General features: G+C 34.7%; 2 protein-coding genes across 2 annotated transcripts; both read right to left on the bottom strand.

The window, feature by feature from the left end:
- Window positions 1-2,197: 2,197 nt before the first annotated feature.
- LOC136810939 (uncharacterized) lies at window positions 2,198-9,654 on the bottom strand. The gene is made up of 11 exons (XM_067067527.1): window positions 9,563-9,654; window positions 9,199-9,246; window positions 7,285-7,352; window positions 4,824-4,987; window positions 4,448-4,575; window positions 4,200-4,286; window positions 3,900-4,046; window positions 3,471-3,773; window positions 3,240-3,308; window positions 2,543-2,752; window positions 2,198-2,390 (listed from the first exon to the last, which is right to left on the bottom strand). Exons 5-11 carry the CDS (start codon window positions 4,550-4,552, stop codon window positions 2,220-2,222), a joined length of 1,092 nt encoding a protein of 363 aa, XP_066923628.1. The 5' UTR covers window positions 4,553-4,575; window positions 4,824-4,987; window positions 7,285-7,352; window positions 9,199-9,246; window positions 9,563-9,654; the 3' UTR covers window positions 2,198-2,219.
- LOC136810940 (sperm-associated antigen 7 homolog) lies at window positions 7,383-16,105 on the bottom strand. Its single transcript, XM_067067528.1, has 6 exons — window positions 16,008-16,105; window positions 12,135-12,226; window positions 9,580-9,664; window positions 8,905-8,949; window positions 8,573-8,732; window positions 7,383-8,457 (listed from the first exon to the last, which is right to left on the bottom strand). Exons 1-6 carry the CDS (start codon window positions 16,032-16,034, stop codon window positions 8,357-8,359), a joined length of 510 nt encoding a protein of 169 aa, XP_066923629.1. The 5' UTR covers window positions 16,035-16,105; the 3' UTR covers window positions 7,383-8,356.
- Between the last annotated feature and the right edge of the window lie 573 nt (window positions 16,106-16,678).

Here is a 16,678-nt window from a genome sequence, read left to right on the forward strand (position 1 = left end):
AAGGGGTCATTAGAGTGCCATGTAACACATCATATCATGATCAAATCAACAGACCCTACAATATCGTACAGACTGAATCGTTTGCTCTTTTTATGATTGTCGTAGGTATCACCTTTGAAAAAAACTATGCACCCCTGACGACAATCTCTTCAAATCCTAACTTTTCCCTGATAAGCGAAGCAGAGAATCATTACCGTGAAAAGCACAGGTCGAAATCATATATCGACGCTGTGCCGACGAATCGAGATTCTACTCAGCGCGCAATCAACGAAGAAAAAAGTAACCATGACGACCATCCAAGATCTTGGATGAAGTTCAAAGTTGATATTTTTATTCCCGTCGTTGAAAACACAACTAAAAAATATCATCAATGCTTTTTAAAAAGAGTCAGTGATAGGGAATCATAACATAAAGTCTGTCTATTATTTCGATTCAATTAAAGTGACATTTCCATAATTAATAGTTTAGTAATTACTGTTATACATTTGGGGATCATGTAAAAGATTTCTTTCGAAAGAAACTCACATTAATTACACTTGGAGGTTTCTGGGGAATTCGTAAATAGTAAACTGCATACTGATACAGTCTGCTAGACATTAATAAGGTAATATTTGCTCTTCATCTTTGATTCTTTCTACAGTGATTAGATTGACACATGCGCGATAAAATTTCTATTATTGGTCTTAAGAGGTTAATATATCCTTTGAAAACTTAACCTCTGATACTCAGGGTAGAGAGTCAGCGACTCGGAAAATTATTCATTTTATAAAAGTTCAAAACGTCTATTGAAACTAATTCATTCAATTATAGTCGTTTTACGGACCCACCCAACTAAAAGGTTGAATTTTGAAATGAAATACAAATTGTTGATGTTTCGAAAATTTGCCAGTTCTTGCGAGTTTTCCAAAACTTCATGTACGTGATATTAAAAATTTTAATTACAGTACGTTTCTTGAAAGGAGTTATTCTTTATCTCAATGTCGATTACTCTTGGGTACCTAATAGCCGGGAGGGGGGGGGGGGGATTTGGAAAAAATCTCAAAACTTAATAAGCGGACGGGGGGGGGGGTTGGAATAAAAATGTCCTGGGTGGAAAATTTTTGAAAAGGAGGCTAATACAGCAGAATCGAGACAAAAAAGGGAACTTACAAAAACATTTTCCTAAAAATTAATCAGCGGGGGGGGGGGACGACTATTAGGTACCCGAGAGTAATCAACGGGTAATGAGTGTTTCTTATTTTAACCAGGTACTACCCAACCTAATTTGACGGATTCGCCATATTATAATTTGCAGTCAACATTTTCAGTGAAAAACAAAACCACTCATTTTTGTCAATCACTAAAGGGGTCTATTTATCAAGTTAAGCTTTGATTGTTAATGTAATTGCTGGACGTGCATCGTCCTAAATTCCTTGAAGGGATCTAGACAGCAGTTTGACCACCTGTTTGGTGTGCACTTTACAAAGCAGAATGTCAATTTGGCTAAAATAACGTATCAGCTGCTTGGCACGTTCGCTTTGGTTAAAATCTGTTTTTAAAGGATGGTTTTTCAAATAAAATTGACTAATATCAAAAGTAATTTGGTACAAAAGGTATTTGGGTTGTTTTCTCCATAACTTATTTCCTTTTTGTTAAAAGCTTGGTGTTATAAAAATATAAATACGATGCAGGTATATGTACAAAATATATTAGACGTATAAAATAAGCCTCGTATCTTTAAATTCCTATAAATATATTTAAATATCATTGTTTAATAAAATATCAGTATCAGTATCATCGTAAAAGCTCATTATCTCTCTGAAGTATAACAGAGGGATCATATTTTTACTTTTTTTTCATCTTTTAACTCCACCTGAGTCTACAATGGTTAGAATAAATAACCCTATTTTACTAGTTTGGTTGTTGATTTGCGTCTATTGATTTGCCTAATACTCTGGCTCAGTATTCGTTTTAAATTGTTCTTATCTGTCGGCGTTTTTGAGCCTCGTTGTTCTTATAAAATTGTTCTAATAAAAAAATTGTATTTCTTATTGAGTCATTATTTGAATTATGAGGATTTTACTTTATATAAATTCTCGTTTTTTTCCAGATACACCAAAATATCTGATAAAAGTAGAATTCAAGTTTAGGTTTTCTAAGACAGAAATGGCCAGCATTTGAGTCTTAAAGGATTGTATAAAAATATGCTATTAAGTTTAAAATCATAAAAATATCATATTCTACAGAGATGCAATTTTCTGTCTGAGAAGTTGTCCAATTGTGATGGAGATTTCATTGAGCATGTTGACTTGGTTCAGTACCTCACCCCTCCAATCGTTGGCCACAGAACATATTGAAAGCACATTCGAAAGCGAATGAGAAACGGGCGTTTTATTATCTTCCAGTAACACCTGTAGAAAATGAACCAATATAGATACTAAAAATAATGTTTTCTTGAACTGCTACTTGTTTAAAGTCGTTCCTTTTTAAACCATTTTAAACACTAAACACTTTTTGACTTTTGATGTCATTATAATGACATATAATACTATGATATACGCACCTCGATATTTGTTAGGGGTCCATCAAAGCACATGAGCATGTCTCTGAGGAATACATCATTGACATCTGTTTTGGTAGTTCTTCTAAGACGAATGATTTTCTTGAGATTGGAGATCTGTCTTAATTTCGTTAAAGAAGGTTCGAGGCGGGCTTGAAACCATTTGCTGTATTCAAGTAGAAAATCGCTGACACCTTCAAATTCGTTACGTTTCTAAAATAAAAGTATAATAAATATGAAAAACATACGCATAATTAAATGGATAGATACTAAACAATTAAATTGGGATCTGTGGCTTCTCACATAACAAGCCGAAACGCTGATTGGACCTACTTGATGATTAAAGTTACATGAATACATAACATCGTAGCACATATCAGAAAAGAATTTTGATGGAATCTCTTGCACCAGTGTGCAAAATTTCATGAAAAATTGAAAAATCGAAATCGAAAAATTCAAGAAAAACCGTTTTTCCAGCGATTCTCAGCTGTTCTGGCGATTAGGCCGAAATGTTTTTTTTTCAAAATTCCGACTCGGCTACGTTTTGGACATTACTATCTTGCACATTTTTGCCAAAAATCTGAAAAAGCTAATGAGACAATCTCGAGAAAAGCTGGTAACAGACGAACGAACGAACAAACAGACAGGCATGAGTTATACAGACGAGAAGGTGTAGTTACTAAGGAAACTTCAAACATACCAAGTAATTGCTCAATGCAGTTAATTTTTCAGTTTTGAATTTCTTCGACACTCCATCACATTTGTTTGGCTGAAAATAAGAAGTGCGAAAATTGATGATCAGAAAGCTGAAGATCTTACAGTGGATATCTTATTAAGTTTCAAACCATTAATTAAAACATTTGAACCCTCTCCCCATATCCAAATTTTCATTTTAAAAAACAACTGACTATAACATAATTTAGTTATTCACCTTATTTGGGAAGACAGCCATTAGTTTGTAGCAATGAGGTAGTGCACCTAACACACCAGACAATTGACCTAACAACTTTTTACCATCCGCTACATTATATTTAGCTTCGCCGATCGCTTTGACAGATGTATCGAGCAGTTTGATGATGTGGTCTACATTTTGAACATGTTTCAATTGGTTTGCCACATTCGTTGGTGGTCGCTGTCCTCCTACCCTGCATGTCTTTGGTAAGATGGTGACAACGTTACCAGAGTAATGAAGGTAAGCTTTTTCGACGTTCTCCTTGCTGCAAAGAAGGGAAGCCTGTAAAGAAGAAGATATTTATGATAATTTGTTATTCTTTGCGAGGCGAATAAAAAAAGGAATTTCAAGTAAGTACTTTTCAACTGATCCTTTAAATAAATTTCCTGTGGAATAATAATATTTTACCTGATAATAATTTTGCTTGATTCTAAGAGTGTTGAAAGCATGCTGTTTCTTTAGAAGTTCATATGCTGACAGGCTTTCCGTCGTCAAATCAAAATCGTCCAATACTTCAAAGATGATCTTCATGAAATTTATAACGTTGTACTCTTTCTAATGATACAGGAAAATACATACATTAAATTACTTGCATATTGAAAGATCAATCCAGTCACATTTTGATAAAAATCATGACAATTCGAAATCCTCTACTCTTTAAATTCTTTAACATTGAAAAACGGGCGATGTGATAGAAAGGCTACATACTGCAATTTGCTTTAAGTTGGGTGGTTTAAATTCAACATCTAACTTCATACAATTGTCCTGCTTGTAAACTGCCGGTATCTGTTGTATCTAAAGTGATAAAACATGTTTCATGAGCCGAAATCAATCACACGCATTAGCTTCCTTGTCATAGAAACCATCAATTCACGCAATCGTCCCGAACGAAACGCTGAAAAAATTAAGATGTACACCAAGTGAGTTGACAAGAAAAGAAGATAAGTAGCAATTACCTCATAAGTTTGTCGTCTTTTCAGCGCATCCGAAATGACGAGGAGACTTTTCGAGACCTCATCAAAAGCGTTTTCTCGTTTCTGCTGGCATGACATTTTCGTCATGACTGGACTCGTGGAAACCACGCCTGCAAAAGAAAACCGGCATTATTTAGTAAATCGGATGTAATATTAACGAAGAAATAACCTCGACATATTCGAGCAATCCTTATTTAGTATCGATCAGGCGAACTCAATTGACTTTGAAACAGTTTAACACTCACCCGCTAACATGAAAAATATACAAATGCAATAGTGGTTCATTCTTTATCTTTTTTGTTTTCAAAATTCCTCATATACTTTGATATTGATTATCTTTGAAATATCTCGAGCCTACCTTGTTCCTTATATACGAATTTGGTATGACGTCAAGTTGGTTTTTCCTTGCTTTGTTTCAAACTCTATTTTCTATATTCTTCGCCAACGTTTTTCGGATGTTCATGGTATGTTTGAGACTTGCCATAACGAATATTTTGGTTTCTCCATGTAAAGTTCATCATGCTAAAAATGGCAAATTGAAAAAAATGATATAAAAAGCGAAACATTGCAGCAACTCTAAACTGAGATCATTAGTTTTTCTCAGAATTTATTTTCACTTCCGAAATTCCCAACATTTTCCTTTGACATCAAGAAGAATCGTCATCGCTACACGACGCTTGAGTTGGAAAAAAGATGCAAAGATTGTCAAAAATTACCATTTGGTTCAAATGCTATGGACAACACTGAACATTCCACGGCTAACAATTAGCGAAATTCTAAGAAATGCTCGATATTGACATGACTTTTCAACGCTGTAAAGTTTCCCACTAATTGTGTTTGCAGTAGCAGTAAAACCACTAATTACTGTAAACAAGGGATATTACTGTCACAAGATGATAATTAAGACTAGCAATGCTTATTAAAAAAGGAAACTTTAAGGCTTTTACTAAAGGGAAAATAATTAAGTCACTATACACAACCCATAATAAGTTAATCATGGGAGAGAACTTTAAGATTCTCATGAAAAATGTTGCTTCATCTAGATTCTTTCCTCTGGAGGTTTCTTCTAAGAACGATGATGGAAGCATCCTTACGAAGAGGTTTGGAATTCCCCAAGAATGTCAATCAATGAGCCGGTTCCTCACTTTCGTCCATAAGAACTTAACCTTATTCAATATGTTTACACATTATTCTCAATTAAGTACTAAGGTAATTGTCGACCGGAAAATACGATGGGACAACTTTGAATGTCAAAAGGCACCAGAAAAATTTTCTTTGCTCAAGAGATGTCTGAATCTATCAAATAAATCCCAACAGAAGAAGAAAATTGTAGCACTTTTTAATACATCTAAAGTGATAAACGTCCTCGAAGACTGATTTTGTGTGACTTCGTATTCACACAATATAGTAGACCTTTGATTAATTGTTCTCGTATATATTTTGGGTCTTTAATTAGTTTGTTCCCGAACTACAGTCCATTAAATCTCGATTAAGAGTGAACACAATCGGTGCGTAGCAAGAAGATAATGTTAAGCGATTACAAAATAAAGTTTGTGATCAGTAAGACTCCTATATTAACCCTCAATACAATATACTGGGATAATCCTCAGCTGCAAAAAACATGCTATGGTCCTGAGTTTAACACCGATCTTTTTGCTTGTTTTAAATGAGTTAGAACTTTGAGATACAACTAATCGAATGGGTTCTTTAATTGTATTTAAATTCCATTATTTTTGTTTAAGATTAAAAGCTTGTAATGAATACTTCGTCTTTCAATGGAATTCAATAAGTTCGATAAACGGGTTTCCAAGTCTTAAACATAACTTTACCTCGACTTGAGTAACGAAAACTATTTTTAATGAAGGTCTAAAATATATTTTCAGCTAAATTTATAAGCTCTATTTGATACGCGTCCTACCTGTTGTAGGACGTAGCACAGTATGGATGTCACGCACAGAGTGTCTTGTTTGGCCACTTTGTGATCAACTATGCAACAGTGTGGTTTTAATAAACTTTGATTTATGAGAAATTATTGATTGCCTTAATAATGCGTAACAAATAAGTCTTTTTAGTAGATTATTCTGAAGCCTTTGGTCTTTGTCTGCTTAAGTTCTTTCGTTTTTAACAGATGTTTTTTTAATTTTCAGTTAATGGTGATCAAGCTTCAAGAGTAATTTAGCTAAAATAATCGGTAAAAAAATCCTCGGGAGTAACCAGCCTAAATGCGTATATGATGTCATATAGCTTTTCAAAGGAAAAGGAGGAAGGTTAAAAAAAGAAAGTTTGCAATTTTGTTCGCCATACTGACATTTGTAGCAAGGGAGAGGTTTGGCTTCCTACTGTGTACCCACAGATGTGTTAAAAATATCCCGCTTTTCGTCATTCAAAATATCAAAACTAAAATTATTCACTGACTATAAGAAATGTGTTCTTTTATGTAAGAAACAGAAAGACAAAGCAATGAAGTAAAAAAGGCTTGGCCTACCTACTACAAGACCACAGTTTGATAGATCGTATCAGTTTTTTCAAAACCTTTGACGAAATCACAAAGCAGGGAAGTAACAAGAAATTTTAAAAATAGCCAAACAATGCCATCAAAATAACCAAATCTTTTGAAACACATCTTTTGGTGGATTTCTTTCCCTGTACACTTACAATGTTTACCTCTTTTTTTAATTAGAAGTAAAAATTGAGGAGCAAACTTTCAAGCTATATAAATGCACCCTTAGGGGTAGAAAGAATCCTTTTCCGAGAAATCTTTTCGATTGAGCTGAAATCAACTTCTATGGTATGGGAAATGACACAAGAATATCACTTACCAATACGGTAATCTATGTTTGTGACTTCCAATCCATATTACATTACATACAGGATCGGGAGCACTAACCTAAAACGAGGAGAAATTCGAACATTGTAGAGAATTAGTCCGTACATTTCTTAAGGGTTTGGAGAGCTAATAAAAATAATCTTCAATTAAAATTGGTTGGAATTTGGAACATAATAATTCCCGAACATTATAACTATTCAAAGTAAAATGGATTATGATTTTCATATTGATCAATGGAGTTTTTCATCGTTAGTAGCCTGATTGAGAGTTATTACTTTAATACAGCAGGACCTGAGTGAAACTGAGTGTAATCCCACTTAAAATCCAAAAGTGTTTTGGAAAATTTTCGAAAAATTAGCAAGCGAATGCGGGGGGAGCCGTTTATTTGGAACCTAAGAGTAGGTCTGTTACCAAGATTTCATCTCCGGCAGAGGTGTGGCAAAAAATGTGTCGAATTTTCTTTATCTTCATATGACCATAACAGAATAAAAATTAACGTGACTTTTTTAAAGCCCACACGTAGACCCAAAAGTAGTTTATATTATATTTATTTCAATTCTCTTTTCATTCTCTAAGAATCCTCAAAGTGCTTTGTAAATGTTCAACAACAAAATTGGGAGAGGGTTCGTTTTAACAATAAACCCATAAACATTTTTTCCAGAATCAATATACTTTCTTTTTAGTTTGAAAAATAATTTCTTCCATAATTTAGTCTATCCAAAAATATTCAGTCAGTAGAAGAATCTCAAAATTCGGTCGAGACTGTCGCCAAAAAATTAACCATCGCAAAAGTTGTATCGTGATGTGTTTCACGAACACTAAGTTGAGTAAGTTGTTTCGACTGTTCTAAGGAAGTGCATATCCATCATTATCCATCATCATAGAGATGACTTGCTTAAGTCCCATACAATGGAGCTATCAACCCTTGGTGACGTAGTCCGTTCACAAGCCAACCACATTAAGTATTAAGGGATGATAGGTGCATAAAATAGACATCCACTTTCTCCATTCATTAAGATCTTCACAAATCTTTGAGATATCAAAGACAGAGACCATGTGGAATGTTAAGTTGCGTTTGCCGAACTTTCTTTCTGCTTCTTTCGTTCGCGTATTTCTTTCATTGTTTCTTCGATAGAGCGCTTGTCTTCCTTGTTCTTGCTTGGGACTAAATGAAAGAAATAGGATGCAAACTACTTTATCTTTGAGACAAGTGGTGTATATTTGTTTTAATTGTTTATAAAAGTAAAGAGAAGTACCAATCGAAACAAATGAAACCATACCCATTCCGTAAGAAGCATTTGATTTTGCAATTTTGGCAGCATCTAAACCACTTTCTTCGCCCAGAATCTTAGCATATTTTTCGAAGTACTTTTCTGTTTGGTTGTTGACGCTCTTTCGTTTTCTTGTGACAGTTGAAGCTTCACTTTCCTTCTCTGATTCCTAAAGATACGAGAAGTGATGTCAGTGAAGAGCTTTCGTTGTTCATATTGTACTAATGGGAAAGAAACGTACACAGCATAGCCCACGACCGTTGAAATGTTATATCATCAAATGGTAGTTTTTTTTAACGAATTTTGAAAACTAATCGTAAAGAAGCAATAGATGTTTATACCTCTGACTTTGCTGCTACGAATTTTGCTTTATTTGGGTCATATTCCTGTAAAAAAGCATCGATTGTGAGAATGTTTTCTTTGATTTCTTCGATCTTCGGACGAAAAAAATGCTTGATCGTTCGAGAAAAGAAACAAAAGGCAAGTTGCATTTCGATTGCTTGAACCTTACATACTTAGAAGAACATGATTCTCAAATTTTGGGCGCTTAGACATAAAGCAACTTTCAGCGAAACATTCAACCGTTATCTTAAGCGTTCATACTAGTCATTGCCAAGAAGTAAGACAGTTGTTACCTCTCCGTTGCGAATGGCATCAAGTTCTTCGTCAGTGGGAGCGAATTCCTTCGATAAAAAAGCGATTTATTACCCCTTTTTAAACTGCCACTTTACACCAGATAAAAACGACCCAATTTTCAGACTTCTCGAAAGTTAGGTCTGTTCATTGATAATAATTGTCAGTCAATACACTTCGATAGAAAGGTAATAACAAAAATAAGTGAAAGGATAACTTTGAGTGAGAAGTATAGAGGATTCCCGCTACAAACAGCAGAACGAAGTTAACAATAGAGTCGAATGGCTAGCAAAAAATAATGCAAGAAATCGGTGTCGTCATAGCTGGTAATTCAAGTAAAACCAAGATTGATGTAAATAAGCGTACTTAAAATAATCTCCTACTTTTTTCCAAACAACGAGATGGCGATCAACATCTTCTTCACCAAAAGAATAAGAACAAAGTCCTGCAGTTTCCGCCACTTCATGCCTGTCAAAAAAGGTTAAAATTAATTTCTTCCTTGAGCACTTCATTAACCAGTATTTCAGTATTTCTGTCTCAGAAAAGTAATTAGGGAATCACAGCTTCGAATTCCATAATCCAGCTGTTATGTCACTAATAAACTACTGTTTGTATACTTTATAGAGGCTCCCCCCAGCGGACCCGAAATTCACGCCATCACGCCAATTTTTTCTCGATTTCACGCCATCACGCCTGAAAAATTTGATTTTCACGATCACGCCAATTTTTTTCGATTTCACGCCATTACGCCAAGAAAATTTAGTGTTCGCGCTCATATTCTCTGGATAAACTCAGTTTTAGACCACGTTTATCATTGGCATGGATATAACGCCGTTATATAAACTTACTTTTTGCCCACAATGCACAAATGGGTGTGTGTTTAGTCGTTAATCAGTTTTTCGACATTCTCATACGCGAAAGTCAAGATTAAATCATTTTTCTTATCGGAAACACCCGAATCTGGAAGGAATTTGACTTCTGTTTTCCTATTTTTCGTAATACACAGGGGTCAAATTCGATTTTTTTTCGGGTGTTTCCGATAGGAAAAATGACGTAATCTTGACTTATGCATATCCAAAAATGTTGGACAACTGGTCACATGAAAGGGAACCGGTTTGAGGTATATTTGAGTAAATTGACAAAGCCCGCCATGGTTGGGCAACGGAGAAAATTTTTGCATTTTGAAGGGTTTAAAGTGCTATTTTAGGACCCATTTCAATTCAATTTGAAAAATAATTCATGTAAAAATATTGGAAATCTTTTAAAAGTACAGGCCGCTTTTTTGATAAAAACATGAGGGGTCATGCCCCCTGGTTCCCCGTTGACGGGACCAATGGGCATTAATTGTGAACTAGCGTGAAAAGTTTTCAAAAGGGTAGAGAGGAGGCGCAACCATGGTTTGCGCCGACAGGAGAAATTTTTAATTTAGTATGGCTAAAATCGCCCTCATTTACTGTCTTTTTTCCAAAATATGGTTTAAACATCACAGGATTCCTTTGATCAATACCAATCTGCTTAAAATTACACCTCATAATAAACCTGTTGCTTCTTTCTGTTTAAGGCTTTGCTATAAATATATATTTTCCTGAAAAAAAGGACCTGATGTCTTTGATGCATCTAAGATTAAGTATCTAAGAAAGAGAGGAAAATGTTAGTTACTGAGGTTTGCGCCGACGGGAGAAATTTTCAATTTTCGACCCTCTCATAGCATTCGATTTTATTTTGAAGACTAGCAACTGCTAAAGACAATAGGAAGTTACAAGGATAAATGGCAGATGAATAAAACTGTTTGCACCGTTTCTTTTATGTTTTAAAATGAGATCTATAGGAGGCCCCACCATAGTTGGGGCCGACCAAGAAAATTTTGAAATTTAAACCCTCTAAATTGGCTAAAATGGACATAGAATTACGACTCAACTAATAAATATGATTTTCACGATCACGCTGAACTGCAAATTTCACACCATCACGCCTAAAAAAACTCGATTTCACGATCACGCCGGCACTTCATTTTCACGCCATCACGCCGTTTTTTTCAAAATTTCACGCCATCACGCCACGAAAAACCCTTCATCACGCCATCACGCCATCACGCCAACCGCTGGGGGGCCTCTTTAAAAGAGAGTTACTCCAAATAGGATAGTATAATATATGTATCTTAGGCATTTTGACATCTTGACCTCTAGTAAAAGCTTATTAGCATCATAAGTAAAGCAAAAAGAAAATTGACCTCAAAAATTGACCTAATGAATTTTCATTTTATACGAATGATTGTTATTTACACAGAAATGAATAATTTCACTCTTTTGAACTATCCACAAATTTTTTCTCTCCCTCAATTTCCCTCTTCGTTTGAATTATGGGCCCCCACAGCGGTTTGCGTGAATGCGTGAATGGGCAATTTCGGTTGCGTAATTGCATGAAAATTGAAAAAAACTTGCATGAACGTGAAAATCCACTTTTTGATTGCGTGAATGCGTGAATCTGGGCTATTTTGTGTGTGAATACGTCAATTTTCCCTTTTGCCACCGATTATTTGCAGTTTTCCCGATTTTCCAATGATTCCTCCATTTTTCCCGAAAAATTTTCCGATTTCCTGGAAAATCGGGTTATTGCGTAAAACTCGAGGAAAATTTGCCTAAATACGTGAATTTCGAAAAACAATTGGGTGATTGAGTGAATTGAGGGTCCGCTGGAGGGGGGGGGGAGGCTCATTATGAATCAAATCTAATTTCATACCAGGGTGGAGGACACAAAGGATACATAGTTAAGTTTTGGTTTTGACTGTATATAATTTGTATAGTCACATTATTACATATTTTTTTTAATTTTCTTCTACACATGAGTAGCTTTTTATGTAGAAATTACTTCGTTTCGATGACAAACTTTTCTAAAATTTAAGATTTCACAATAACCAACCATACTAAACAAATCTTACGCCAAAGTCCTTTCAACTTTTCCCATTACTTCAAATGTGAGTTTCTTTTCTTCGGCTGGACCCTGCAAAAACTTGTTTATTCGTCTCTCGATCTAAAAAAAATTATACAAAAGAGATTTTAATTGTTTCGTTTTTATTCCCTAAATCTTTAAGGCATATTTACAAGCGCGTGTTTACCAGGGGGGGGGGGGAGGGGTCGGTACTAAAATCTCAGACATGTATAAATACTAAAATTATTTATAGAAGTGGTATTTTGGTCTTTTCAGGACAAATTTTGTCTTCTCGGGGCCATTTTTCTCAAGAGTTGTGATTTTTGCAACTTAATATTCATCGTTTACAAAAATTGACACTTTTTAACAATGATGCTCTTTTATGAATCGAGCAAACATTAAAAACACTTGAATGAATGCAAAAATAATTGAACTTGGGAAATTTTCTTTGAATGATACAAGTTGGAATTTTTTTTTTGAAAAATCGCAAAAACTTTGAAAATTTTTCGAAGAATTCTAAAAAAATGATGAAAATCACAAATTTTAGTACCAATTTACTAAAGAAATTCTCAAATTTCAGTCTGGGTACCACCTTTTGGTATTTTAGTACCCCATGTTACTACAAAGATTTTTATGTATTTTGAGTATACCACCATGTCCCTAAACATCATGATGTCCTAGATTTTAGTACTACCCCCCCCAGTGTTTACCATTGTTATGCAGTGGTAGAAACTCGATGTTAAAAAATTTAAGCTCTTGAATCTCAATTTTTTGTGTGGGTTGATAAAACTTAATTTTGTGAAATACCGTATTACTTCTTTTAAACACCCTATTCTTTTAAACGCTCCCCTTCTTTTAAATGCCCCCTCAAATGAACGCCCCTACTTTGAGAAATTTTTTTTAAAGAACGCCCCTCAAATAAACACCTCCCCTCTAGGAGGAGTGTTTATTTGAAACAAGTAGCTTTAAGGAAGTATTACAAACAAGCAACATGCTGAATGGACATACCTGAGGGTAGTCAGAAACATGCTGTATGAAGATGAAAATGTTCGAAAGAAAAAGAAAAGAAAACAGTATAGCATAGAGATGCGTAATTTAGCTCGCACCTCCGCGCCCTACGCGACCACGCGCCTTAATTCTTTCACGCGCCCTAATCTTTTCACGCACCTTTAAATTTTCATTTTTCGTGTATCTTCATTCATTTTTGCTTTGCTTTATTAAAAAGCGAGTTTGATAAGAACTGGTAAAAATGTAAACAAGTGATGGCGCATAATACGAACACATATAAGCATCTACTTTATACGAATCAAATCAATAGCTCTTGCATGAAATTAAACGATGTAATGTAGGACCATTATAGGGATTGTATATTATCCTATAATACATGTTATTATCCGACGCGCATTAATAGCGACATTTGATTGGCTTCTTTGCTGTCCAATATTTTTGAATATATAGCTTCCATGGAGGCTACATATTTCAAAAATTGACGTCACGCAACAAGTTCAATGACAATTGAGCATCTTCTTTTTGACGTTACGTCACAAAATAAAAATAAGACTTTTGAATAAAAAGCTACCAAGAAACCAGATTTACAGTCTTATAAATTGGAATTATGCTTGAAAACGAGAAATATTTTAGCGATGAACGGATAATAAATCATTTATTTGGACGCAGTCTCATCCAATATGAAAAATATTGGGCTACGAGAAAAGATATTGGACTCGGCAAAGCCTCGTCTAATATCTTTTCTCGCACGCCCAATATTTTTGCATATTGGATTCGACTTTGTCCAATAACTGCTTAATATTACTTTATTCCGTGCTTGATATTTCTGTTTTGGTTGACAATTTAACAAAAAGATTAAAACATGATGCCTAACGAGACAAAAACATAAAAAAAATTCATCATGCCAAATGTGATGTTGATAGTGTGATTGGATATAAAAAGATACCAATCAAAAGCTAATGAATACTCCGAGGTGGTGGTTTTAGAGTGATGAGCTTTGATCTTTAATCAAAATAATGATACATTCCTAAAATATAACATCTGTAAAGACAAGTTCACTTAAATATAAAATGATACTCAATGTGATGTGAGTAATAGAAGCGGATATAAATTTAATGTAACCAGAAGCAGAAGTTTATGAGCTCTCTCAGATAGTGGTTTTAGAGTAATGGCACATAGAGGCCGAGGTACACTTTGAAGAGTTGCATTTATAACTTTTTCATTTTATTGTTTGTCAGTAATCAAACTGCATAGATGGGCTTCATGTTTTACAGTGACCCCTATAATATTATCATAAAATGAATTTACATCAAACATAACAATACGTATCAATTGTATCAATTTGTTAAGTTCATAAGATCAGAAAGATGTTTCAAGAATAAAAGATACAATTGACTCTCTCTAATTCGATCTTCATGAGACCAAAGATTTTCTAGAGAAAGATTCGCATTACAGAGAGTAATTGTAACTAATACCAACGAATATAATATAATAATTGATTTGAATATTTTCCAAATTTTCAAGGCGAACGAAAAATGAAGGCGAGTGAAAAAATGAAGGCGAGTGAAAAAATGAAGGCGAGTAAAAAATTGAGGGTGCGCGTAGGGCACGTAAGGCGCGAAAAACAAACGAGGGCACGAAGGCGCGTAAGGTGTGTTATTTAGCAGACTCGTTTAAGAGGTAGTAGCCACCCATATAAAACAATTTTTTTGAAAATCAAACGCAATAAATGCTCTTTAGTGTGGTTGTGTTACAAAAATACAGACTGTTTGTAGGAAAAAAATAATCTGTTGCTGAAACTTTCTCCAGACCATCTCTATAGGATGCTTATGCCTCAGGAAAAAATCCCCTAAAATCCCACTGGTGGAACATCCCTTTTTGGGCAAATTCTATTTTCCCCAGGCAAAACCCTACGGGCGAAAATGTCAAACTTATTTTTGGGCAATATCATGTATTATACCATTCGAAAGCTCTCGAAAAACTATTTAGCCGATTTCCTTACCTAACTCGAGATATTTCATGCGCAAGTTCCACACGTTTTGGTCTAAAATTGACCATAAATTGCATCTTTTGCGTGAATTATATTTTTTTCCTGTAAAATATGCTAAACGACCCCACTACTTTTTCCAAATGACAAAAGGGAATTTCCTCAAATAAGAAAATCCAATTTTTACTGCCAAACAAAAATTCTGAAAAAAACTGCTTGAGTTTATTTTTAGAGAACCTTGCCTTCTATCTTTATGCAAAAAATCACTTAATTTTTAGAGACTTTTCTATAATTTGCCCCCAAGTATTTTTTTCGAAAATCGGGCTCCATTAATTTTAGGTACTGTCATTTTGCATCACTATGTAAAAAATCAGAAAAAACTAATGGGCCAATCCCGAAAAAAGCTGGTAACAGACGAACGGACGAATGAACAAAGGTTGAATTAAAAGACCTCCGAGGTAGGTATAAAATAATAATTGTATTTTTTAGTATTCGAACTGATCACAGCCCGTTTCTTCTTCTCTAAATTACCTATTTGTACTCAAATAATAGTGAATAGGCAAAATGAGGCTCTAATTCCCATTATTAAAGTGACCTCTGTTCTAAATTATCGAATAAACACCCCTTCTAAAAAAATAAAAAAATACCACGTTAGGGGAGTTTATTTGAAGTAATACGGTATATCACAATCAGATTGATTTATCTATCAAAATTTTGTATTTCAGAGATTTACACAAAAAAACTTCCAACCAAGGTGATTTAAAACCTAATACTATCTTCATCACCCAACCATGGTGGTTGGTGTATTTTCCACAGTTTCGAAAAGGAGGAGTTCTTGTGTTGATCTCAAAACCCTGATTGTTTGGGTAATAATTTTTCAATTCTTACATCTTGGAGGAATTTATCTTTCTTCATTCGTTCAGCCTCTTTAAACTCCGCTTCTTTCCTCTTTGCCTCTGAAAAAAAATTGAATAGCTGCCACTTCAAACACAGTAAAATTTTGCATTAGTCCGAAAAATTCTGGCTGAATTCAAATGAAAGTCCTCTCAATACTCAAACACCGCTGGCTACATTGCTCAGAAACGAAGGAGAGTGATGGTGAAGTTCTAGCAGCACCAAGTCGGCTTCCTGAACTTCCAACAACTATTTTTGTAAAAAGGGTCGGTCGGGTGAGAGAAATAGCTTTTATTTGAAATGAAAATAGATAAAGATGATGTTACAGCGGATTACAAATACAAATCATCATGAAATAGTTTATCGGGGGGGGGGGGGGGGGGGGTTCAAGGTTTACGGTGACGGCCTTTTTTCTGTCCGGTATTTCGGTATTTTAAGAAAAACAGTACGGTATTCCGGTATTTGAAATGATGCCGGTGACGGTAAATTGGGGTCAGAAACAGCTCCACCTCTAGTCAGTCTAGGTGGCAACTTTTTTGTGGTTATAGTCCATCCACTATCCTTTAAATAATGACTTTTTACAAAAAAAGTGATACCTTCTCTCAAAGCACTTACAAATGTCTTTTTTCTTTATTAGAGTAGAATGTGATCCAAAGGCGGACTAA

The sequence above is a fragment of the Clytia hemisphaerica genome, unplaced genomic scaffold (genome assembly GCF_902728285.1).
Source record: "Clytia hemisphaerica strain Z4C2 unplaced genomic scaffold, Clytia hemisphaerica genome assembly, whole genome shotgun sequence".
Lineage (NCBI taxonomy): Eukaryota > Metazoa > Cnidaria > Hydrozoa > Leptothecata > Clytiidae > Clytia > Clytia hemisphaerica.

What these genes read in the sequence shown, in the direction of transcription:
- LOC136810939 (XM_067067527.1), bottom strand. Translation starts at nt 4,552, where the DNA reads ATGACGAAAATGTCATGCCAGCAGAAACGAGAAAACGCTTTTGATGAG. An exon ending in TGGCTGTCTTCCCAAATAAG is followed by an intron (nt 3,309 to 3,470) that starts GTGAATAACTAA and finishes TCTTATTTTCAG; the next exon opens with CCAAACAAATGTGATGGAGT. An exon ending in GACCCCTAACAAATATCGAG is followed by an intron (nt 2,391 to 2,542) that starts GTGCGTATATCA and finishes CATTTTCTACAG; the next exon opens with GTGTTACTGGAAGATAATAA.
- LOC136810940 (XM_067067528.1), bottom strand. Translation starts at nt 16,034, where the DNA reads ATGAAGAAAGATAAATTCCTCCAAGAT. An exon ending in AAGATAAATTCCTCCAAGAT is followed by an intron (nt 12,227 to 16,007) that starts GTAAGAATTGAA and finishes AATTTTTTTTAG; the next exon opens with ATCGAGAGACGAATAAACAA. An exon ending in AAAGTTGAAAGGACTTTGGC is followed by an intron (nt 9,665 to 12,134) that starts GTAAGATTTGTT and finishes CTTTTTTGACAG; the next exon opens with GCATGAAGTGGCGGAAACTG.